The 26502-nt window shown below is 45.9% G+C and overlaps 1 protein-coding gene across 1 annotated transcript in view; it reads left to right on the forward strand.

The window, feature by feature from the left end:
- LOC145348701 (nuclear factor 7, brain-like) overlaps positions 1-26502 on the forward strand; it is a 34470-nt gene that overhangs the window by 3531 nt on the left and 4437 nt on the right. The window contains exon 6 of the mRNA XM_080196858.1: positions 12517-12917. Within this exon, the coding sequence (XP_080052984.1) occupies positions 12517-12917 (401 nt within the window). The remainder of the gene's footprint in view (positions 1-12516; positions 12918-26502) is intronic.

Raw genomic sequence — 26502 nt, forward strand, 5'->3', positions numbered from 1 at the left:
CAGCAGGAGTGAGAGAGAAAGAACATAAGAACATAAGAAATAGGAGCAGGAGTAGGCCATCTAGCCCCTCGAGCCTGCCCCGCCATTCAATAAGATCATGGCTGATCTGTCGTGTCTCAGTTCCACATTTCCGCCCTCTCCCCATAACCCTTAATCCCCTTGCCTATCAAAAATCTATCAACCCGCGTCATAAATATATTCAGTGAGGCAGCCTCCACCACTTCAACGGACAGAGAATTCCAGAGATTCACCACCCTTTGAGTGAAGAAGTTCCTCCTCAACTCTGTTCTAAACCACCCCCCCCTTTATCTTGAGGCTGTGCCCTCTAGTGCTACTGTCCTTTCTGAGCGGGAAGAGCCCCTCCACCTCTATCCTATCCATCCCATTCATCATCTTATATGTCTCAATGAGATCTCCCCTCATTCTTCTAAACTCTAACGAGTACAAGCTGAGTTTATTCCGCCTCTCCTCATAGTTCAACCACCTCAACTCCGGTATCTGCCGAGTAAACCTCCTCTGCACTCCCTCCAAGGCCAAAATATCCTTGCGTAAGTGCGGTGACCAAAACTGCACACAGTACTCCAGCTGCGGCCTCACCAATGCCCTGTACAGTTGCAGCAAGACCTCCCTACTTTTATATTTAATCCCACTCGCTATGAAGGCCAGCATTCCATTCGCCTTCCTGACCACCTGCTGCACCTGCAGGCTGGGTTTTCGCGACTCATGCACAAGGACCCCGAGGTCCCTCTGCAACGTCTCATGCTGCAGCTTTTCGCCATGTAAGTAATAGTCCTTCCTACCATTATTCCTACCAAAGTGGAGAACTTCACACTTGCCAACATGAAATTCCATTTGCCAGTTCCTGGCCCATTCGCCCAGACTATCTAGATCCTTCTGCAGACTCTCCACACCCTCCGCACTATTTGCCGTTCCACCAATCTTGGTGTCATCAGCAAATTTCGACGCCATACACTCGGTTCCCTCCTCCAGATCATCTATATACATGGTAAATAGCTGAGGCCCCAGCACCGACCCCTGGGGCACTCCACCAGTCACCAACTGCCAATCCGAATAGCACCCATTGACCCCCACTCTCTGCCTCCTATTTGACAGCCAATCCCCTATCCACGCTAACACCCTGCCCCCAACTCCATGCCCCCGACCTTCTGTAATAACCTCTTGTGAGGTACCTTATCAAACGCCTTCTGAAAATCAAGAAAGACCACATCCACCGGCTCTCCTCTATCCACCGCACTAGATACATCCTCATAGAACTCCAATAAATTCGTTAGACACGACTTCCCCTTAACGAAACGGTGCTGCATCTGCTCTGTCAAACAATTCCTCAAGATGCCTCGCTATTTTCTCCTTGATCACGGATTCTAACATTTTACCTACAACAGACGTTAAACTAACCAGCCTATAATTCCCTGCCTTTTGCCTGCCACCCTTCTTAAACAACGGCGTAACATTAGCCGTTTTCCAATCTTCCGGCACTTCCCCGGAATCCAGCGACGTCTGGAAAATAATCACCAAGGCATCCACTATCACCTCCGTCATTTCTTTCAGGACCCTTGGATGCATTCCATCCGGTCCTGGGGACTTGTCCACAATCAGTCCCTCCAGTCTGTCGAGCACTGCCTCTCTAGTAACAATAATGTCATTCAGGCCCTCCACTCCTACCATCTTTCCATCGCTAACACCCGGCAAATTATTCACGTCCTCCTCCGTGAAGACCGAAACAAAAAAGTTATTCAAGGCCTCAGCCATTTCCCCATCCCCTACCACTAAGTCCCCCCTCTCATCCTCTAAGGGTCCAACGTTCACCCTAGTCAGCCTCTTCCTTTTTATATATTTATAAAAACTCTTACTATCCTTTTTTATATTAAGCGCTAGCCCAGCTTCATAGTTTATCCTCCCCTTCTTTATCAACTTCTTTGTCATTCTTTGTTGACATTTAAACCTCTCCCAATCCTCTTCTCGCCCACTACTCTTAGCTACTTTAAACGCATCCGCTTTAATTTAACACTTTCCTTTACCTCTAGCAAGCAGGAGTAAGAAAAATAACTCACCTCCTGGTCACAGAGAATTCATCAAAAGCTCCCTTCATTACTGCAGTGTGAGCCTAAACACTTTAGAACCAGTGGAATTATTTTGAGGAACAGTCAGTGTTTGAATGTAGAAAATGAGAAAACCAATGTCCAAGCAAGATCACAGGAACAGCATTGTGATGATGATGAAGTCTTCTGTTTTGATGTTGTCGTTTCCGGTATAAATATTACAAAGGAAACAGAGCAAATAACTCCTTATATCATTTCTATTAGGGTTTCCAGTGGTCCCTTTAAGACCAGGGATTAATTGTATAGATTGTTCCTCTGGGTGGGGCATCACCATCCAATGGAAGATCAAGATTGTATTGAGTCTCCAGTTCTATCAAATGTCTCCAGTTTGTCCAGACAATGTGACTTCTCCTTATGTTTAGCGTGGAAACACTGGATACCTAGTTTGCTGCTGCTACATTATTGTGGGGGTTTGATCTCTGCCATTCTTTACATTCTCATCAGTCATCTGTCCTGCCATTCATCTTTGCTCAGTTATATGTTTTTCCATGAATCTGAGCCTTTCCTTAACTTCTTCTGTGAGCCTCCCATTGGGAATTTTCTTTACAGTAGGAATATATTTATTCTGAATATTCTGAAATATCATCTTAAATATCTGCCTTTGCTTCTGTATCGATGTATCCCCAAGTCTGGGGACCCAGTTCACTACAACTAGCTCAGCTTTCATGACCAGATAGTTGCCCCTATTTAAGTTTAAAATACCGAACTTAGACCCTCTCTTTTCCCTTTCAAACTGGATTTCAAATTAACTCATATTGTAGTTGCGGCGACCAAGTGCTGCCTTCACTCAGAATTCACTAATTATTCCTGTCACATTACATAAAGACAAGTCTAATATAACCTACTCTCTGGTTAATTCCAGAACGTTCCGCTATGAGAAACTTCCTCGAAAGAATTCTGTGAACTCCCCATCCAGGCAACTACAGCCTGATTTTTCTGGTTCATATTTAGATGAAAATCACCCATGATTATTACTGTCCCTTTATCTGTGACCCACATTGTGGCTACTGTTGCAAGGGTTGTTGATGACTCGCACTATTGACTTCTTTCCCCTCCTATTCCTCATCTCCAAACCGATTTTATATCTGGATCTCCTGAACCAGGGTCATCTCCAGCTATTGCACCAATGAGGTCCTTGATAAACAGTGCTCCCACTCGACTTTTACCTAGCTTTCTATTCTTCTTGGATGTTAGTAAATGTTATCCTTTCCTCCTGCAGCAATGTCTCTGTAATCACATCATATTCATTTACTTCAATATGTGTTATCAATTTGTCAACTTTATTATGAATGTTGTCTGCATTCAGGTACAGAGACTTTAGTTTCATCTTTTTATTATCTTTGTACTAATTAGTCTTCACTCTTGGTGTATTCGTAGGTTTTATCTGTTTGTCCATTCCCGTTATTCTCTGATCCCCATTTCCCATATTATTTTGATGGTTTCTTGCCTTGAATCTCCCCCTGGATTTGCCACATATATTCAAGGTAGCTTACCCTCTGAGTTTAGTTTGAAGCCCTTTTTACTTCCCGTGTTATGCAATTTCCTGGAACACTCATTCTAGCAGTTCAGGTGTAGACCGTCCCAACAATGAGGCAGCATGGGGTGGGGTGGGGGGGGGGGGAGGTGGGGAAGGGGTGGGGGGGGGAGTGGGGGAGGTGGCAAGATCGCACAGTGGTTAGCAGGGACTTGGGTTCGATTCCCAGCTTGGGTCACTGTCTGTGTGTAGTTTGCACGTTCTCCCTGTGCTAGCTTGGGTTTCCTCTGGGTGCTCCGGATTCCTCCCATATTCTGAAAGACATGCTGGTTAGGTGCATTGACTGGAACAGGGGCCAGAGTGTGGCGACTAGGGGAATTTCACAGTAACTTCATTGCAGTGTTAATGTAAGCCTTACTTGTGACTAATAAATAAACTTTAACTTGACTACCGTCCGGTGGTTCTAACATCCGCCATTATGAAATGCTTTGAAAGGTTAGTCATGGCACGAATCAATTCCAGCCTCCCAGATTGACTGGATCCACGACAGTTGGCCTATCACCGCAAAAGGTCCACAGCAGACGCCATTTCCCCGACCCGACACTCAAACCTGGATCACCTAGTTAACAAGAACACCTGTGTCAGACTCCGATTTATTGACTACAGCTCAGCCTTCAACACCATTATTCCTACAAAACTCATCTTGAAATTCCCTGGCCTATGGCTTGGCTCATCCTTTTGCAACTGGATCCTAGATTTCTTTTCTACAGACCGCAATCAGTAAGGACAGGTGACAACATCTCCTCTGTGATCACCCTCAACTCCAGTGCTCCACAAGGCTATTTCCTCAGTCCCTGACGATACTCCTCAAACACCCAAGACCATGTGGCCAAATTCCCCTCCAGCCCAATATTCAAATTTGCTGATGATACAACCGTAGTGGGTCAAATCTCATACAATGATGAGATGGGCTACAGGAAAGAGATAGAGAATCTGGCAAAATGATGTGAGGACAATCTCCCCCAATGTCGTAAAATGAACGAGAGTCATCAACTTCAGGAAATGTATTGGAGGACATGCTCCGGTCTACAAAAACAGGGAGGAAGTGGAAATGGTCGAGAGCTTCAGATTTCAAAGTGTTCAGATCACTAATGGCCTGTCCTGGTCCCTCCATGCCAATACGATAGTTAAGAAAGATCAACAGTGCCTGTACTTTCTCAGGAGGCTTAGGAAATTTAGCATGACCACCACGACTCTCACCAACTTTTACAGATGCACCATAGAAAGCATTGATAAGGCTCCTGCTTTGACCAAGACCGCAACAAACTACGAAGTGTAGCCTAATCCATCATGCAAACCAGCCCCCCATCCATTGACTCCGCCTACACTTCCTGCTGCCTCAGGGAAGGCAGCCAGCATAATCAAGTGCCCCGTGCACCCTGGACATATTCTCTTCCAACTTCTTGTATCTGTCGGGAAAAAGATACAAAAGTCTGAGAATACGTACAAACCAACTCAAGAACAGCTTCTTCCTTGCTGCCATCAGACTTTTGATTGGTGTTATCATATATTAAGCTGAGCTTTCTCTTCACCCCATCTGTCACTGTAACACTATATTCGGCATCCTATACTTTCCTTCTGTCATATGTACTCTATGAATAGTACTTTTCATCTGTATAGCCTGCAAGAAACAATATTTTTCACAGTATAAATGTGACAATAATAAATCAAACCAAAACAACCCACTATCTCCAATACTGGTGCCAATGCCCATGATCCAGACACCAACCTTTGAACATTCATCTTTGCCATCTCATTTTCCCTCTGCCAGTTTACATGTAGCTCAGGTAATGATCCAGAGATCATTACCTTTGAGGTCCTGTTCCTTAATTTGTACCGAGCCCCTCATGGAGACTATGCCCTTTACAGACATCCCAAATACCCATGCTTGTGTGACCACTTCTCTCCAACCTCAGTGTCCCAGCCCACAATATCACCCTGATGGACCATTAGTGGAGTGGACCAGGACAATATTCTTTGCTTGTCCTGTCTATGTCTTTGGTATCTAAATAGTCCATGCCAACTGGATCCTCCCACTTACAGTGAAAATTCCTCTCCAGCTCAGAACTCTGGTACGATCAAGCAACTGAGTTGTCTGGGCTCTCACTTTTGCTGCAGAGATCAGTATCTGTGTTCCACACTATATTGTCCGTTACTGCAATCACATTCCTGTTTGTTATCCCCCACTTAATAGGCTTCCTGTATCACAGTGCCATGGTTCGACTGCTCACTCACTTTTCAGCCTTTGTTTTCATCCACACAGATTATAAGCACCTCAAATCTTTTCAACAACTGCAAAGTCTGAGGTTCCTCCATTACTGTCTGCTCAGTCCCTTTCCTTGTCTCAGTCTCGATCACATCTTCCTGTCACTCACTGCTGACCAAAACAGATGACCCTATTCTAAGAGGTGTGACCATATTCCAGATCAAATTATCCAGGGATTTCTCCCATTCCCTTTCATTGTGCAGTGTCTGCAGTTCAGCCTCTAACTCACTAATTCTGATCTGGATGTCCTCCAGCTGCTTACACTTTCTGCAGATGTGTTAGTCATGGATTACCTGGGCATCCAAAATCACACATTCCTCAACTGCAACATAACACCTATCTTGCATTGTTCCTCATGTTATCTACTTAAATTTAATTAAATTATTCACTTAACTTAGAATAATTCCAATGATAACCACATTTCTTTCCCCTGTGCATTTCATTCCCGCATGAACCTGATTCGCCCCTCATTCAGTCTCCATCCCAGTCCAGCGCAGTCACCTGTCTCATGCACCTATTACTGGCCATGCATTTTGAAAGGTGTGTCTTATTTATAGACCGTCTGCTGAGTCGCTTGCTTGTTTTAATTCCTGCTGCACTGATTAACACTCATGAACCAACTGCTTTCAGGTAATTGACAGACAACTGCCACTCCATAAAGTTCTCCAGTTAACATAGAAATTAGAAGCAGGAGTAGGCCATTTGGCCCTTCAAACATGCCTGGTAATCCTTCGCTGTATTCCTTCTATAGCAAGGACATCGTTCCTCAGATAAGGAGGTCAAAACTGCACACAGTAGTCCAGGTGTGGCCTCACGAATGTGCTATATAATTGCAGCAAAACATCCCTATTCCAATACTCAAATCCTCTCACGATGAAGGTCAACATATTAAAGAACAGAGAAAATTACAGCACAGGAACACGCCCATTGGCCCTCCAATCCTGCATCGACCATGCTGTCCAACTGAACTAAAACCCCGTACCCATACAGGAACCATATCCCTCCATTCCCACCCTATTCATGTATTTGGCAAGGCTCCCCTTAAAAGCCACTATCGTATCTCCTTCCACCTCTCTCGGCAGAGAGTCCCAGACACCTATCACCCTCTGTGTAAAAAAGACTTGCTTCGTACATCTCCTATAAACTTTGTCCCTCGCAACTTAAGCTTATGCTCACTAGTAATTGACTCTTCCACCTTGGGAGAAAGCTTCTGAATATCAACTCTGTCCATGCCGCTCATAATCTATCAATTCGCCCCTCAACCTCCATCGTTCCAGTGAGAACAAAACAAGCTTCTCCAACCTCTCGTCGTGTTTAATGCCCTCCATGTCCCCAGGGCCTGATGGGATATAGCCCAGAATACTAAGAGAGGCAAGGGAGGAAATTGCTGGGGCCTTGAGAGAAATCTTTGCATCCTCACTAGATGCAGAGAAGGTCCCAGAGGATTGGAGAATACTTAATGTTGTTCCTACGTTTAAGAAGGGTAGCAAGAATAATCCAGGTGATTCCAATCCGATGAGCCTTATTTCAGTAGTAGGGAAATTATTGGAGAGGATTCTTCGAGTCAGGATATGTTCCCACTTGGAAATAAGTGGACGTATTAGTGAGAGCCAACATGGTTTTGTGAAGGGGAGGTCGTGTCTCACGAATTTGATTGAGTTTTTCGAGGAAGTGACAAAGATGTTTGATGAGAGTAGGGCAGTGGATGTTGTCTCCATGGACTTCAGTAAGGCCTTTGACAAGGTCCCTCATGACTGATTGGTGCAGAAGCTAAAGTTGTATGGGATCAGAGGTGAACTAGCAAAGTGGATAAATGCAAAGAAGACAGAGCGTAGGAGTGAAAGGGTGAGTTTCTGAATGGAGGACTGTGGCAAGTGGTGATCCTCAGGGATCAGTACTGGGATCTTTGCTGTTTGCAATATATATAAATGATTTGGAGGAAAATGTAACGGGATGGATTCGTATGATTGCGGATGACGAAAAGGTTGGTGGATTTGTGGATAGCGATGAGGACCATCATGGGATACAGCAGTTGGAGGCTTGGGTGGAGAGATGGCAGATGGAAATTGATCTGGACAAATTTTTTACTCAGAGAGTGGGTCCCTGGAACTGGGTTGCCGGGGAAGGTAGTGGAAGCGGATACCGTAGTGACTTTTAAGGGGCGTCTTGACAAGGACATGAATTGGAGGGAACAGAGGGATATGGTCCCCAAAAGGGTAAAGGGTTTTAGTTAAGTTGGGCAGCATGGTCGGTGCAGGATTGGAAGGCCGAAGGGCCTGTTCCTATGCAGTTTGTGAAACTGATACTTTTTCAGAAATCCAGACTATGCCCAAGTTCACCATTATTTTCTCAGTGTTCCGTTATTCCATCATTTGTTACAGATCCTAGCATTTTCCTTCGGACTAATGTCAGGCTAACAAGATTTTCATTCTCCATATTCTCTCTCCCTTCTTTCTTAAACATCGGAGTTACATTTGCACCTTCCGATCTGCAGGAACAATTGCAGGGTCTGTAGAATTTTGAAAGATAACCACCAATGCATCAACTTTCTTGACAGTCACTACTTTCAGCATCTGAGATAGAGACCACCAAGTCTGGGCAAATTTATCTACTTCAAATCTCATTCATTTTTCCATTCCTACTATTCTTATGAGCATGAAAGCATGTTGTTGTTCCTCATTAATGCTAGTCACCTGATCCTCCATTATTTATGGAAGGTTTTTAATGAATGGTGATCATTGACATGTGGACAGATTATTGAGAAAGTCTGTGTGTTCTGCCTTGGTCATGTCATCTAACATGAGGTTTGAGGTGTGTGTGAGACCAGTGGCTGGAGCTGTGAGGCAGCAGCCGAACCAATGCACCACTGTGCGTTGTGTTTCTTTCAAATTATGGAATCTTATGGCTTTATCCTCTTAGTGAATAATTAGGATTTCCTTTTAATTCATGCTTATCTCGTTCATTATTCATGTATAAGATACATAGTATTAACTGTTTGCTTTGTTGACTCTTTAATAGAAAAAATTATTCCTCACTTCCCCACTTACTCTAATTCAGGGTCCTGGCGAGTCAGAGACAATGCCGACAGGCACAGGGTGTTAAGACACCAATCCATCACAGGGCACACACTCACACACAAAAATTAAAGGGGCAATTTAACATTGCCAATCCACCTAATCCACACATCATTGATGTGGGGAGGAAACGGGAGCACCCGGAGGAAACCCATGCAGACACAGGGAGAACGTACAAACCTCAACACAGACAGTGACCCAAGGTTGGAATTGAACCCATGTCAGGCAGCATTGCCAACCTGACGGAGTCTCAAAAATTATTGTATTTCTTTCAAATTATTGAATCTCATGGCTTTATGCCCTTCTTCAGCAACTGGGATTTCAAAGTTGCTCTGTGCACCAAAAAAAACGTTGATTGTTCCTATTCTGAACATAACCAAATATGGAGCTTCATCCAATATTGTAACAAATTTGCGGTGTGGTCTGATATCGCACTGAGAAACTCAAAACTTTAGTGTAGGGAGGGATCTGGATGTCCTGGTGTAAAAATCACAAAACGTTAGTCTGCAATTACAGGAAATAATTAGGAATATACATGGAATGTTAGTGTTTCTTGTAAGGACAATCACATTTAAAAAATTGTGCCTGCAAGCATACAGGGACTTAGTGAGGCTGCATTTGGAGTTATGTGCAATATTTTGATCTCTTTACGTAAGATCATGAGATCATAAGACAAAGGTAGGCCATTTGGCTCATTCAGTCTGCTCTGCCATTCAATGAGATCAGGACTAGTCTGATGTGATAACCCTCCAACTCCATTTTCCCACCTTATTTCCATAACCCTGATTCCATTACTGATTAAAAATCTGTCTCTCTGAGCCCCGAAGATATGTTCCAGTCTTTACACCTCTCTGCCTTGAAGAGTTCCAAGAATTCACTACCTCTGAGAGAAGAAATTCCTCCTCATCTCTGTCTTAAATGGATAAGCATTTGCTCTGAGAATATGCCCTTTGGTCGTGGACTCTCCCACAAGGCGAAACAAACTATCAGCATCCAAGCTGTCAAGCCCCCTGAGAACCCTGTATGTATCAATAAGGTCACCTCTCATTCTTCTCAACTCCAATGAGTACAGGCCCAACCTACTTAGCCTCGATTGATAAAAATATCCCACCATATTTGGAATCAATCAAATTAACTTTCTCTGGACTGCTTTTAATGGTGGCACGTCTTTTCTGAGTTGAGGGGATGAAAACAGTATTCCAGGTGTGGTCGAACTAGTCACTTGTACAGTTCTAGCATGACCTCCTTATTTTCATACTCCATTCCCTTTTCAATTAAGGCCAATATTCCATTTGACTTCCCTAACACTTGTGGAGCTTGCATGCCAGCTTTTTTGTGATTTATGCACAAGGTTCCCAAATCCCTCTGTGCTGCAGCTTTCTGCAGTCTTTCTCTATTTAAATAATATCCAGCTCCTTTATTCTTCCCACCAATCTGCATAACTTCACATTTTCCTGCATTATTTTTCATCTGCCAAGCTTTCACCCACACACCTAATTTTTTTTATCCCTCTGCAGACCCTGTCATCCTCAGCACTTGCCTTCCCACCTATTTTTGTGTCATCTCAAATTTAGCAGTAGTACATTCACTTCCCTTATTCAAATTATTAATATACACAATGTAAGAAATGACCATTGAATTAGAGACTGATTCCTGGGATGAAGGCAGTTATATTATCATGAAAGCCTGAGCAGATTTGGCCTATATTCATTGGAGTTTAGGAGAATGAGAGGTGATCTTATTGAAACATAGAAGACACTGAGGGGACTCGACAGGATTGATGCCGAGTGGATGTTTCCCTTGCGACGGCGTCTTGTATAATGCACGTTTTGAAAATTAGCAATCTCCCATTTACTACAGAAATGAGATTTTGTTTTCTATCAGAGGGTCATTTGTGTTGGAATTCTCTGCCCCAGTGAGCAGTGGAGGCCGGATCACTGACAATATTCAATCAGATCAGTCATGATGTTGTTCATAACAGGCTCGAGGGGCCGAATGGCCTACTCCTGTTCCGAATTCTTTTGTTCTTGGAATTGAGGTTTTGTGTGATATCTTACAGACTTGGATTGTGAACAATCTGTACAGTGACATTTACACAATGTTTCACAGAGATATCACCTCCCACCCGCTGTCTCCAGCTTTCTCTCCTCTACCTCTGTCCCCTCTCCCTCTCTCCTCAAACTTGACCATCACCCCTCCCCCCCATTCTTCTTCTCACAGCCTGTCTTCCCTCTCTCAAATTCTCCTTCCCCAACCCTGCTATCTCGCTCTCCTTCCACTCCCTGTCACTTATGCACTCCTCTGCTCACATACTCCCCACTTCTCCCCATTAACTTCTTTCCACCTACATTCTCTCCCTCCCCTTTCTCCCTCTCTCACTCACCTCCCATTCTTCCTTTGTCTCTCCCTCTTTAATTCATCTCTTCTTCCTACTTTGTGTGGCGTGGTGGCTCAGTGGTTCGCATTGCTGCCCCACAGAGCCAGGGAGCCGCTTTCGATTCCTGGTTTGGGTCATGTCTGTGCAGAATCTACACGTTCTCCCTCACGTCTGCGTGGGTTTCCTTCCACAGTTCGAAAGACATGCTGGTTCGCGATGCTAAATTCTCCCTCAGTGTACCCGAACAGGCACTGAAGTGTGTTGACTAGAGGCTTTTCACACTAACTTCATTACAGTGTTAATGTAAGCCTGCTTGTGATATTAATTAACTTGGAAATCAATCTGTCCCGCAATCTCTCTCCCATTTCCCACAACCATCCCATTTCCCTGCCAGCCACTCATTTGTCCCTCCTGCTCCCTGACCCTGCTCCTCACCCACTCTCTCTCAGCACCTTCCTATTCTCCCCCATCGGCACATAATCTCTCTCCACCTCACCTCCTATCCCCTTCCCTCATCATTCTGGTGTCCTTCTCCCCCTCACTCTCTTCTCTTCAGACTCTCTCCCCTTTCCCTCTCTCTCACATTCTTCCCTGCCCCTCCTGCTTTATTTCCCATCCTGTCTTTACACGGAAGGATCTGTTTATTTCTTCCTCCCACACTATCTGCCTTCCAGATGCTCTCTCCACTCTGCTCTTTCTTTCTCACCCACTATCCCAATCCCTGTCATCTGCTCTGCTGTTCTCTCTCCTGCTTCCACACTCAAAACATCCCACTCTGAATCTCCCACATCCCTCTCAATCTCCCTCTTCACACTCCGGCTGCCTCCAGTCCCTCTCATTCCTGCCTCTTTTCTGTCTTCCCAACTGCACGCCTCCACCTATCTTCTCATCGCCCCTCCCTATCTCTCTGTCACTCACTATCTTCTCTCTGCTCTTCCCTGCCTCTCCTTTCTGGTCTATTCCCCCTCCTCTCCCCTCCCTCTGGCTCCATGTTGCCATCCCATTCCTGCTCCCACTCTCTCCTCCCCCTCATTCTCCCTTACCCCTCACAAACCTCTCTCCTCTCCTCCTCACTCCTCACCCTCTCCCTCCTCCCCACCCCCTCTCTCTAAATCACTGACTGTGTTATCTTCACTTTCCCCCAGTTCCAGCCTCTCTGACTCTGGATCCGAACACAGCGCATCCCCAGCTCATCCTGTCTGAGGACCGGACCAGTGTGAGACTCGGAGACAAACGGCAGCCGCTCCCTGACACCCCGGAGAGGTTTGATCCCGGTCTCTGTGTCCTGGGATCAGAGGGATTCACATCAGGGAGACATTACTGGGAGGTGGAGGTGGAGGACAAGTCATGGTGGTTTCTGGGGGTGGCCCGAGAGTCTGTGAACAGGAAAGGGGGAATCTTCCTGAGCCCTGAGACCGGATGCTGGATTGTGGAGCTAATACCCGGAAGTGGTTATTTTGCCTTCACCTCCCCCTCACCGGCCCGCGTCACCTCGAGTGTGAATTCCCGGAAGATCGGGGTTTCCCTGGACTATGAGGGTGGACAGGTGTCATTTTACAATGCGGACAACATGTGCCATCTCCACACTTTCACCCACACTTTCACTGAGAGAATCTTTCCCATCTTCAGCCCGGGATGGAATATCGATGGGAAAAACTCGGCGCCGCTGACAATCTGCGGGATTAAAGGTCTCTAACAGATCCATCCCATAATTTCACACCGTCTCCCTGCCTCCTGCCAGCTGTAAACTGATGGAACCTGTTCATATTGTGGTTATTATATAGAATTATAATTTACACTGGGGGCTCCATGATTACATTTGTAAAATGATTCTTCAAAGAAAGCAATCTGAGAACCGCTGGAATCGAAACAGTTTTTCTCAAAGGTTCCACAGTTCATCATTAAATCCAAGAAGCAGAAACTCAACATGTTGTTTGTGTCTGTCACTGAGTGAGGGAGGCGGGATTCCGGGGAATGGAGAAGCCGATTGGTCAGGGTGGATGTCATTTACATTGAGGGGGGGCGGTACGGAGTGGGACTGTCGATTGGTCGCTAAAACTGTCAATCAGAGAAGAAGCGGGTGCTCTTGACACCGGGAAGACTCCGGTCACAGAGACTGAGGAGGCGGGGTTCATGAAGCTTAGAAGGCGGTTGGTTCGCGCCCCTGTCGCTCTGCGCCTGAACGCCGATTTTTGGAGAGTCTGAAAGGTGATTGGTTCAACCGCCTGTCAGTCATCATGAGGGAGGCGGGTTTTCGAGTGGCCCGTAAGTCAATTGGTTGTTGTGTCATTCATTCAGATTAAGAGGCGGATTTCCGAGAATTAGGGAAGCCGATTGGTTAGTATGACTTATTGACATAAAAGGAGGCCGTCCCCTGAACGTGGAGGGCAATTGGTCAGTGCCGCTGTCACTCAGACTGAGAGAGGCGAGGTTTCAGGGAAGCCGGAAACGGATTGGCCCTATCCGCTGACACGCAGCGTTCCAGGGGCGTTGCCAATTGGGGAGCAGGATTGGCCGGAGCGCTTGTCACTCATCTGAAGGGAAGTCGGATTGCGGAACCTTGGAGGTGATTGGCTGCATCTCTTGTCCCTCAGTGCCGGGGAGCCCCCTCGCCCCGTTCCCCCTCCGCTTCATTGCGTTCCCCCTCCCCCTCGCCCCATTCCTCTCACCATCTGCCCCTTCCCTCTACGCCCCGCCTCTATCGCTGCCCTCCCTGCAGTGTAGGTACACCCACCAGTGTGGAACTCCCACCCACCTGACGAAGGAATAGCCTATTCTGAAAGCTTGTTGCATTTGCTCCAAATAAACCTGTTGGACTTTAAGCTGGTGTTGTGAGACTTCTTTCTGTGTACGTACATCCACAGCGCTGTTAGGGAGGGAGCTACAGGATTTTGACTTCTCGGGCAGTGAAGGAACATTGATATATTTCCAAATGTGGATGGTGGGTGGCTTGGAGGGGAACTTTCAAGTGTTGGTGTTCCCATGCAGCCTTATCCTTCTGGGGAGTTCTTTCGGGTTATAACCGAGCAGAGTATACACCTTTCTCAACCCCTTGCCAACAGCCTGCTTTAGCGATTTTGATATTGATTTGATTTATTTTTGTCACATGTGTTAGTATACAAAGAAAAGTATTGTTTATTGTGCGCTCTTCAGGCAAGCAGACTGCTCGTAGAGAAGGAAAGGAGCGAGTGCACAATGTAGTGTTACAGTCATAGCTAGGATGTGGAGCGCAAGTTTATAAGGTAAGTCCTTTCAAATGTCTGACGGCAGCAGGGAAGAAGTTGTTCTTGAGTCCGTTGGTATGCGACCCCAGACTTTTGTATCTGTTTCCTGACAGATAAAGGTGAAAGAGAGAATGTCTGGGTTCCGTAATTATGCTGGCTGCTTTTCTGAGGTAGGGGAAGAGTCAATGGATTGGAGGGTGGTTTACATGATGGACTGGGCCACGTTCACAACCCTTTCTATTTACTTGCAGTCTCGGTCAGAGCAGGAGCCCTACCAAGCTGTGATATATCAGGAAAAGGTGCTTTCTATGGTGCATCTGTAAAAATTGCTGAGAATTGCAGCAGATGTGCCAAATTTCCTTCACCTCCTGAGAAAGTAGCGGTGTTGATGGGTTTCCTAAACCATAGCGCAACATGGAGGGACCAGGACAAGTTGTTGATAATCTGGATACCTGGAAACTTCAAGCTCTTGACCATGGCGGCACGGTGATACAGTGGCTAGCATTGCTGTCTCATAGCGCCAGGGACCCGGGTTCGATTCTGGCCTCAGGTCACTGTCTGCGTGGAGTCTGTACATTCTCCCCACATCGGCATGGAGTTGCTCCGGGTGCTCCTGTTTTCTCCCACGGTCCAAACGATAAGGAACAAAGAAAATTACCACGCAGGAACAGGCCCTTCGGCCCTCCAAGGCTGTCCAACTTAACTAAAACCCCGACTTTCTGGGGACCATATCCCTCTATTCATGTACTTGTCAAAACACCCCTCAAAAGTCACTATCATATTCGCTTCCGCTACCTCCCCCAGCAACAAGTTCCAGGTACTCACTACGCTGTAAAAAATCTGCCTCGTATATCTCCTTCAAACCTTGCCCCTCGCAACATAAACCTCTGCCCCCCAGCAATTGACTCCACCACCCTGGGAAACAGCTTCACACTATCCACTCTGTCCATGCCTCTCATAATTTTGTAGACTTCTATCAGGTCTCCCCTCAACCTCTGTTGCTCCAGTGAGAACAAACGAAGTTTCTCCAACCTCTCCTCATAACTAATGTTCTCCATACCAGGCAACATTCTGGTAAATCTTTTCTGTACCCTCTCCAAAGACTCCACAACCTTCTGACAGTGTGGCAAACAGAATTGAAAACTGTATTCCAAGTGCAGCCTAACTAAGGTTCTATAAAGCTGCAACATGACTTGCCAGTTTTTAAACTCAGTGCCCCGGCCGATGAAGGCAAGCATGCTGTACGCCTTCTTGACTACCTTCTCCACCGCATTGCCACTTTCAGTGACCTGTGTACCTGTACACCCAGATCCCTTTGCCTATCAATACTCTTAAGGGTTCTGCCATTTACTGTATATTTCCTATCTGTATTACACCTTCCAAAATGCATTATCTGACATTTGTCCAGATTAAATTCCACCTGCTATCTCTCTGCCCAAGCCTCCAACTGATCTATATTCTGCTGTATCGTCTGATGGTCCTATCGCTATCCACAAATCCACTAACTTTGTGTCATGTTAAACTTGTTAATCAATCCAGTTACATTTTCCTCCAAATCATTTATATATATTGCAGACAGCAAAGGTCCCAGCACCAATTCCTAAAGAACAGCACTTGTCACAGCCCTCCATTCAGAAATACACCTTCCACTGCTACCCTCTGTCTTCTTTAACCGAGCCAGTTTTGTATCCACCTTGCTAGCTCACCTCTGATCCCGCGCGACTTCACCTTCTGCACCAGTCTGCCATGAGGGACCTTGTCAAAGGCCTTACTCAAGTCCATGTCGACAATATCCACTGCCCTACACTCATCAATCATCTTTGTCACTTTCTCCAAAAACTCGATCAAGTTCGTGAGATGTGACTTCTCCTTCACAAAACCATATTGCGTCTCACTAATATAACCACTTATTTCCAAGTGGGAATAAATCCTGTCTCGAAGAATCCTCTCCAATAATTTCCGTACCACTGATGTAAGGCTCACCAGCCTGTAATTACCTGGATTATTCTTGCTACCCTTCTTAAACAAAGGAACTGCATTGGCTCATCTCCAATCCACTGGAACCTCCCCTGTAGCCACTGAGGATACAAAGATTTCTCTCAAGGCCCCAGCAATTTCCTCTCTTGCCTCTCTCAGTATTCTGGGAAATATCCCATCAGGCCCTGGGGATTTGTCTCCTTTACTGTTTCTCAAGAACCCCAATATCTCCTCCTTTTTGATCTCAACATGACTCAAATTATCTACACATCCTTTCCCAGACTGAACTTCCACCAAGTCCTTCTCTTTGGTGAATACTGATGCAAAGTATTCATTTAATATCTTGCCCATTTCCACTGGCTCCATGCATAGATATCCCCCTTGTCCTTCAGTGGGCCAACTCTCTCCCTGGCTACCCTTTTGCACTTTATATATGTATAAAAAGCCTTGGGATTTTTCTTAATCCTGCTGGCCAATGCTTTTTCATGACCCGTTTTTGCCCTTCTTACTCCTTGCTTAAGTTTCTTTCTACTTTCCTTGTATTCCAGACTTGTTTTGTGTGTTCTCAGCTTCCTAGCTTTGACAAATGCTTCCTTTTTCTCTTTGACTAGGCTCACAGTATCTCTCGTTATCAAAGGTTCCCAAAACGTACCATATTTATCCTTCATCCTTACAAGAATGTGTCAGTCCTGAATACATATCAACTTACACTTGAAAGATTCACACATGCCAGATGTTGACTTGCCCTCAAACATCTGCCCCCAATCTACATTCTTCAGTTCCTGCCTAATATTATTGTAATTAGTCTTCCTCCAATTTAGCTCCTTAGCTTAGAACATAGAACATAAAACATAGAAAAACTACAGCACAAACAGGCCTTTCGGCCCACAGGTTGCAACGAACACATCTCTACCTACTCGGCTTACCTATAACCCTCAATCTTACTAAGTTCCATGTACTCATCCAGAAGTCTCTTAAAAGACCCTATTGAATCCACCTCCACCACCACTGTTGGCAGCCGATTCCATGCACCCACCACCCTCCTGAGTGAAAACTTACCCCTGACATCTCCTCTGTACCTACTCCCCAGCACGCTAAACCTGTGTCCTCTTGTGGCAGCCAATTCAGCCCTCGGAAAAAGCTTCTGAGAATCCACGCGATGAATACCTCTCAACATCTTATAAAACTCTATCGGGTCACCTCTCATCCTTCGTCTCTCCAACTATTCTCATAAGGCATGCCACCCAATCCAGGCAACGTCCTTGTAAATCTCCTCTGCACCCTTTCAATGGCTTCCACATCCTTCCTGTAATGCCGCGGCTCGAACAGAGCACAGTGCTCCAAGTGGGATCTGACCAGGGTCTTATACAGCTGCAGCATTATCTCCTAACTCCGAAACTCAATTCCTCGATTGATGAAGGCCAGAACACCATACGCCTTCTTAACACATCCCCTACCTGCGACGCCGATTTGAGAGTCCGATGAACCCGGACCCCAGGGTTCTTCTGATCTTCCACACTTCTAAGAGTCTTACCCTTAATATGATATTCCTTCATCCCATTTGACCTGTCAAAATGAACCACCACACACTTATTTGGGTTGCAGTCCATCTGCCAGGAGACTTGAGGAGACTACACTTATCTTTATCCAGCAGTACCTTAAAGCTTACTGAATTGTGGTCACTGTTCACGAACTGCTCCCCTTCTGAAACATTGACCACCTGGCTGGGCTCATTCCCCAATACCAAGTCCAGTATGGACCCTTCCCTAGTTAGACTATCTATGCACTGTTTCGGGAAGCCCCCCGGATGCTCCTTACAAACTCTGCCCCATCCACGCCCCTAGCACGAAGTGAGTCCCAGTCAATTTAGGGGAAATTAAAATCTCCCACCACAACAACCCTGTTATTTTTACACTTCGCCAAAATCTGCCCACATATCTGTTCCTCAATCTTCCACTGGCAGTCGGGCAGTCTATAGTAAACCCCCAATATTGTGATTACACCTTTCCTATTCCTGAACTCTCCCCATATTGCCTCACTGTAGGAGCCCTCTGAGGTATCCTCCTGGAGTACAAATATGATATTCTCCTTAACCAGGAATGCAACTCCCCCACCCCTTTTACATCTCCCTCTATCCCGCCTGAAACATCTGTATGCTGGAATGTTAAGCTGTCAATCACGTCCTTCCCTTAACCAAGTCTCTGTAATGGCAAGAACATCGTAGTTTCTAGTACTAATCCAAGCTCGAAGTTCATCTGTCTTACCTGTTACACTTCTCACATTGAAACAAATGCACCTCAGTCCACCAGACTCTGATTAGCAATCCCTCCCTGCCTGCTATTTCTCTGAGTTTTACTGGCCCTACTCTCAGGTTTCCCTTCAGCGAATTCACCTTTGCTTTGGTTGCCACCCTGCCTGCCAAACTAGTCTAAATCCTTTCGTGTGACACTAGCAAACCTCCCGGCCAGGATATTTATTATGCCTTTCCAGTTTAGATGCAACCCATCCTTCCTCTACAAGTTCCACCTGCCCCGGAAGAGACCTCAATGGTCCAGATATCGGAAACCCTCCATCCTCCACCAGCTGCTTAGCCACGTGTTCAGCAGCATGGTCTTCTTATTCCCAACCTCACTAGCACATTGTACAGAGAGTAATCCTGAGATTACAACCCAGAAGTCCTGCTTTTTAACTTTCTACCTAACTCCCTAAACTGCTGCTGCAGGACTTCATCACTCTTCCTGCCTATGTCACTAGTACCAATATGTGTCAGGATCTCTGACTGTTCGCCCTCTCCCTTCAGAATGCTTTCTGTCCATTCACAGACATCCTAGACCCTGGCATCAGGGAGGCAACATACTATCCTGGAGTCTCTTTCACATCCACAGAAACGCCCATCTCCACCTCTAATTACAGAGTCCCTGATACCTATTGCTCTAGTCCTCTTTATCCCTCCCAGCTTAACAACAGAGCCAGCTGCGGTGCCACTGTTTTGGCTGCTGCTGCTGCCGGTATCCCCTGATAGTCATGATGTGGAGATGTTGGCGTTGGACAGGGGTAAACACAGTAAGAAGTCTCACAACACCAGGTTAAAGTCCAACCGGTTTATTATTAGCAAACGCCATGAACTTTTGGAACTGGTTGTTCCTTCCACCCACCTGACGGAGGAATAGGCAGTTCCGAAAGCTAGCGGCGTTTGCTATAAATAAACCTGTTGGACTTTAACCTGCTGTTGTGAGACTTCTTACTCTGTTTACCCCAGTCCAAAGCCAGCATCTGCACATCACATCTCGACAAGCACCAACAACATGTTGAGTTTCTGCTTCTTGGATTGAATGGTGAACTGTGGAATCGTTGAGAAAAACTGTTTCTATTCCACTGGTTCTCAGATCGTTTTGTTTGGAAAATAATTTTACAAATGCAATGTTAAAATGGGTGTTAAATATAATTCAATATAATAACAGGAAATGGTTCCATTTACAGAGAACATTAAAGTAATTACATATGAGTGATTAAAAGATTATTTCGGATGTGGACAATGATGAGACAGGTCAGACAAACCAGAAATTAACAGTAACTGTGACTCCACTAACACATTAGTGCAGCAACTGAACTGCCTTTCATTTGGTTAAACATTAATGTCCTATAAATTCGATTCGTTCACACATCGTGATCAATACAGACAGAATTTCAAATCCATATTCATAGCAGCGTGACATCATTTACAATCTGATTTGATTCATCATTGTCACATGTATTAACATACAGTGAAAAGTATTGTTTCTTGCGCGATATACAGACAAAACATACCGTTCATAGAGACGGAAACGAGAGTGCAGAATGTACTGTTACAGTTATAGCTAAGGAGTAGAGAAAGATCAACTTAATGCAAGGTAAGTTCATTCAAAAGTCTGACAGCAGCAGGGAAGAAGCTGTTCTTGAGCCAGTTGGTACGTGACCTCAGACTTTTGTAACATTTTCCTGTCGGAAGAAGGTGGAAGACAGGATATCCGGGGCGCATGGGGTCCTTAATTATGCTGGCTGTTTTGCCGAGGCAGCAGGTAGTGCAGTCAGAGTCAATGGATGGGAGGCTGTTTTGTGTGATGGACTGGCTGCATTCAAACTATATCTTCAAACTGCCTCAAGGCAGGCTGCGACTTTAATGTTAAATAAAACCTCCCATAAACACAGAAGTTTACTTCCTTTCAGTTTTATTACAGATGTTCCCTTGATCATGGCATTCTGGGCAATATTTACAGAGCTGTGCAAACCCATTCCAGTTCATCATTGTTATTGAATCATTAAGGGAACTTATTGAACCATGCTGAGAGTTTGAAGTCAGTTAGGCAGACAGTTTTATCACAATTAGGAGAAACAAACCAACTGGAGATTAATATAAAAAGAAAATGATGGATACATTTAACAGACCAGGCAGCACGGTAATGGCTCTTGTTCACTGCTTGAACCCAAAATGGAGATGGCCAAGTATCACAGCAACAGCTGCTCTCCCGCCTTCCTCACCACCACCCTCCCCTGCCCACCACCCCCGCCTCCATCTCCGCAAAATAAATGTCCAGCTCACCGCTGAAAACTTTGACAGCCAAAATGTTCATCATTGTGAAGTAGGGAAAGAATTCTGGAAGATTGGGGTGGAAATCCTGACAGCTGCTCTTGCAGATCTAGCATTCACTCCTGGGAATTTATACAAAGTGGGGTGCTTGTTATTGTTTTACAACTTTTCTTCCCATCTTCTTTGTGTTTTTCTCCTTTTTTTCCCTAAATATAAATTACTTTATTGAAAGCATCCCTGGAGATCTCTGCCCTGATTCATCTCAAACATGGTGATGTCCCACTACCTTCTGCCTTTGGAGAAACACTACAGGCAGGAAGGTCACTGGGTTCCTACAGTTCACAGCTCTACCCGGAAAGTTCCTCCCCACAAATAAACTTTTATTTGTTTCTTCTCTCCCCGTCCTTCTTTCTCCCAGCCCTACAGAAGTCATTGCTGATCTTTCAGTTCCCAGGGTTTATTCCAGGAATGTTAACCTGGCTTCTCTCCCCACCTGTGACTGAGACCCACACTCATCATCTTACATGGAGAGAGGATTGGTTGAACGGCAGGGGAGGATTGCAACAGACGCCCAAAGATGCTAAAAGACGCCCTCGTAAAATAGGATATGGCGTTTGACTCATCGATCGACAGTTCTGACACACCACTGCGGAAAACCGCACCGATCTCCTCAGAAGACAAACATAGGACACGGCGGACAGAGTATCCTTCATTGACCAGTACTTCTCCAGAGCAGAGAAGTTACGACATCTTCTTTGGAGCCTTCAACATGTCATAGATGAAGATGTACATCTCACCAAGGCCATCCCCACACCCCCACTTCTTGCCATTAAACAACTTCACAACCTCAACACACCATTGTCCGCAGCAAAATACCCCAGCCTTCAGCAGAACAGTGACCACAACACCACAGAACCTTGCCACAGTAGCCCGTGCAAGATGTGCAGGATCATTGACATGGATGTCATCATCTCACGTGAGAACACCATCCACCCGGTACACGATACATACTCTTGCCACTTCTTCGCCCAGTCTCCGAACCTGTCCAAGTCCTTCTGCAGCCACCCCCCACCACGCTTCCTCAGTATTATCAGTCCCTCTGCACATCTTTGTATTATCTGCAAACTTAGCAACAGTGCCTTCAGTTTCTTCCTACAAATCGCTAATGTATATTGTGAAAAGTTGTGGTTCCAGCATTGACCCCTGAGGCACACCACTAATTACCGGCTGCCAACTTTGCCGACCTGATATACTGCAGGAAAGTGTGTCCCAAGGCATGGTTCACTGGGGACACCACGCAGACGCTATGACTACGGATGAATGAACACCACTCGACAATCACCAGGCAGGAGCATTCTCTTCCTGTCAGGGGCAGCAGTCATGGGCATTCAGCCTCTGATCTTCGGGTAAGCATTCCCCAAGGTGGGCTTCGTGACACTTGACAATGTAGAATCGCCGAGCAAAAACTGATAGCTAAGTTCCATACAGATGAGGATGACCTCTACAGGGATTTTGTGTTCATGTCACACTATCTGTAACCCCCACGACTTGCCTAGGCTTGCAAAATCTCACTAACTGTCCTGGCTGGAGACAATTTACACATCTCTTTAACTTGTGCTTAACCCTCTCTCCACTCACATTGCCTGTACCTTGAAGACTTGATGACCTGTAAAGACTCGCATTCCAACCATTATCTTGTAAACTGAGTCTGTATCTATGTATGCCCTGTTTGTGAACACAACTCTTTACTCACCGAAGGAAGGAGCAACACTCTGAAATCTTGTGCTACCAAATAAACCTGTTGGACTTTAACCTGGTGTTTGAGATTTCTTACTGACTGGCAGAAGGCAGAGAGTGCGGATCAAGGGGTCTTTCTCAGGATGGCAGCCAGTAACTATGGTGTGCCTCAGGGGTCAATGCTGGAACCACAACTTTTCACAATATGCATTAACGATTTGTAGGGAGGAACTGAAGGCACTGTTGCTAAGTTTGGAGATGATACAAAGATATGCAGAGGGATAGGTAATATTGAGGAAGTAGGGGGGAGGGGGCGCTGCAGAAGGACTTGATCAGGTTTGGAGAGTGGGCAAAGAAGTGGCAGATGGAATACAATGTGGAAAAGTGTGAGGTTATGCACTTTGGAAGGAAGAATTGAGGCACAGACTATTTTCTAAATGGGAAAATGCTTAGGAAATCAGATATCCGAAGGGATCTGGAAGTCTTTCTTCAACATTCTCTTCAGGTTAATGTGCAGATTCAGTCGGCAGTTAGGAAGGCAAATGCAATGTTAGCATTCATGTCGAGAGGGCGAGAAAACAAGTGCAGGGATGTACTTCTCAGACCGTATAAGGCTCTGGTCAAACTCCATTTGGAGTTTTGTGAGCAGTTTTGGACCTCATATCTAAGGAAGGATGTTCTGACCTTGCAACGGGTCCAGAGGAGGTTCACAAGCATGATCCCTGGAATGAAGAGGTTGTCATATGAGGAACTGTTGAGGACGCTGGGTCTGTACTCGTTGGAGCTTAGGAGGGTGAGGGGGCATCTCATTGAAACTTACAGGATACTGCGAGGCCTGGATAGAGTGTACATGGAGAGGATGTTTCCACTAGTAGGAAAAACTAGAAACAGAGGGAACAACCTCAGGCTGAAGGGAAGATCCTTTCAAACGGAGATGAGGAGGAATTCTTTCAGCCAGGAAGTGGTGAATCTGAGGAACTCTTTGCCGCAGAAAGCTGTAGAGGGCAGGTCATTTTGTGTCTTTAAGTCAGAGATAGATAGGTTCTTGATTGATAAGGGGATCGGGGTTATGGGGAAAAGGCAGGAGGATGGGGATGAGAAAAACATCAGCCATGATCGAATGGTGGAACAGGTTTCAAGTGGCCTAATTCTGCTCCTATATCTTATGGTCTGACAGCTGGCAGGGTACAGAGAGGCGGTGTGAAGTTATGGGATGGATTTGTTAATGATCTTTAATCCAGCAGATTGTCAGTGGTGCAGGGTTTTCCCCATTGTCATTCCATCCCGGACTGTAAATGGGAAAGATTCGCTCTGTGAAAGTGTGGGTAAAAGTTTGGAAATGGGACATGTTATCTGCATTGTAAAATGACACGTGTCCACACTCATAGTCCAGGTAAATTCCGATCTTCTGGGATTTCACTCTTGGGGTGAAGGAGGTGCATGATGGGGAAGTAAGGGCAAAACAACTGCTTCTGGGATTCAGCCCCACAGCCCAGTACCCAAACTCAAAGCTCAGGTCGAAAAAGCCACCAAGTCTTTTGCCCCACTTCCACCTCCCAGTAATGTCTCCCTGATGTGAATCCCTCTGATCCCAGAGCGAAGGGCCAAGAATCAAACCTCTCCGGAGTGGCAGGGAGCGGCTACCATTTCTCTCCAAATCTCACACTGGTCCGGTCCTCAGACAGGATGAGGCGGGTTTGGGCTGTGTTTGGATCCAGAGTCAGAGAGACTGGAGCTGGGGGCAAGTTAAAATAACACAGTCAGTGATTTAGTCAGATGAAGAGAGGAGAGTGTGAGAAGAGGGGTAGAATCCCACAGGGAGAAACAGATGGAATGAGGAGAAGTGAGCACAGTGAGGTAAAGAAGTGAAGGGAGAGGACAATAAGGTGTAGGGGAGGTATGAGCCTCAAGGAAAGAAATGAGATAGGAAGCAAATCCAGGAGGTGAGAGAGAGGGGAGAGGAGAGAGATGAAAGCTGTGAATGAGGTTGAGAAGAGAGAAAACGGAGCAAAGAGGGGGGAATAGAGAAGTGGAGAGAGCTGGAGTCAAGAGATGGAGAGTGGGATTGGAGAGAGATCGGGTGTCTGGAGGGCATGGAAGCAGAAGAGAGTGAGAGAGAGAGCAGTGTGACAAGGAAATCAGGAGGGTGGATAAAAAAGAGAGGGGAGGACAGAGAGAGCGGGAAGGTGGCAGGAAGTGTCTTGGAAGCTCTCTAACAATGAGATTAGGGGAGTAGAGAATGCAGGATTCAGGGAGAAAGACACAGCGTGAGTGAGAGAGTGAGCATGAGGGTGAATGTAAAAGTAGAAGAGTGTAAGAAAGATGGAGGGGTGTTAGCAAAAACAGGAGGATGGGAAAAAGAATGAGTGCATGAGAGAGAGTGGGAGAGGGGAGGGAATGTGCAAGACTGGAGTGAGAGATGGGGGAAAATGTGCAAGACGGGAGTGGGAGAGGGGGAAGAACGTGGGAGAGGGGGGTAATGTTCAAGCTGATGTGGGGAAAGAAAGCAGAGCAGGAGAGAAATTGCTGGAAAGAGAAAGGAGAGAGGGGCAGAAGGGGAGTGCTCGGGGTGAGATAAAGCAGAATGATGAGGGAAGGGAGAAGGAGAGGAAGTGGAGAGAATATGTGCTGGCAGAATCGAGAATGGAAGGGGCTAAGAGGCCAGTACAGTCAAGAGTCCTCCGTAGCAAGGAGTGAGAGATGTCTGTGTTACCTGCGCTGTGCAAGAGTTTGAGATATGTGCTCTGGGCTGGAGAGGAACATGGACTGGGCGGGGGAGCGTCCAGTGGCCGAGGTCCATGCAGGTGCCAATGATGTAGGCAGAAGAAGGAAGGAGTTTCTGCATAGACTGGGCTAGGCACCAAATTAATGCACAAACCTCAATGGTAATCATTTCTGAATTATTGCCCGAGTCATGTGCAAATATGCATGGAGCAATAAAAATTGGAGAAATGAATACATGGCTCAAAGACTGGAGTGGGAGAAGTGCATTCCGGTTCATGAGCACTGACATCAGTACTGGGGAATCTGTACCATTGGGACAGCCTGCACCTGAACTGTGCTGGGGATAATCTTCCAGCAGGCACTCAACTCGGAAAATAGAGAGTTTCAATTTAGATGTTTGGGCGAGGCATCAAATTTGGGATGATGTGATTTACCAAAGTGAAGAGACAAGGCAAGGGAAAAAGGTACTAATATTGGAAATGGTAAACAGAGCATGACAGGAAGGGACAAAGAATACACGTCTAAGAGTAAACCAGCGGATGGTACTGAGAGAGAGGAAAAGGAGTGTGGTAGAGGTAAAGGAGATGGGTTAGTCAGGATTGAGTTTCATATCAATTGCAGCGAGGGGGTGCGGATCGTGCAGGGGGAGAGACTCGGTGAAGTAAAAAAACAGATATGTTAGAAGCACCATTGTCGAAGGTGGCATCACCAAAACAGATATTACAGAGATGGAGAAGCTGGGAGAATAAGATTGGGTTCTTACAGGGTGCCGGGTGTGAGGAGCTGTAGTCAAAGTAATTGTGGTAATCAGTGGGTTTACAATGAACATGGTGGTCAGTCTATCACCAGAAATGGAGACAGAAGTCAAGGAAGGGAAATGAAGTGTTGGAGATGGATCCTGT

Source organism: Carcharhinus amblyrhynchos, chromosome 9 (assembly GCF_965287045.1).
Source record: "Carcharhinus amblyrhynchos chromosome 9, sCarAmb.v2.hapA, whole genome shotgun sequence".
Taxonomy (NCBI): domain Eukaryota; kingdom Metazoa; phylum Chordata; class Chondrichthyes; order Carcharhiniformes; family Carcharhinidae; genus Carcharhinus; species Carcharhinus amblyrhynchos.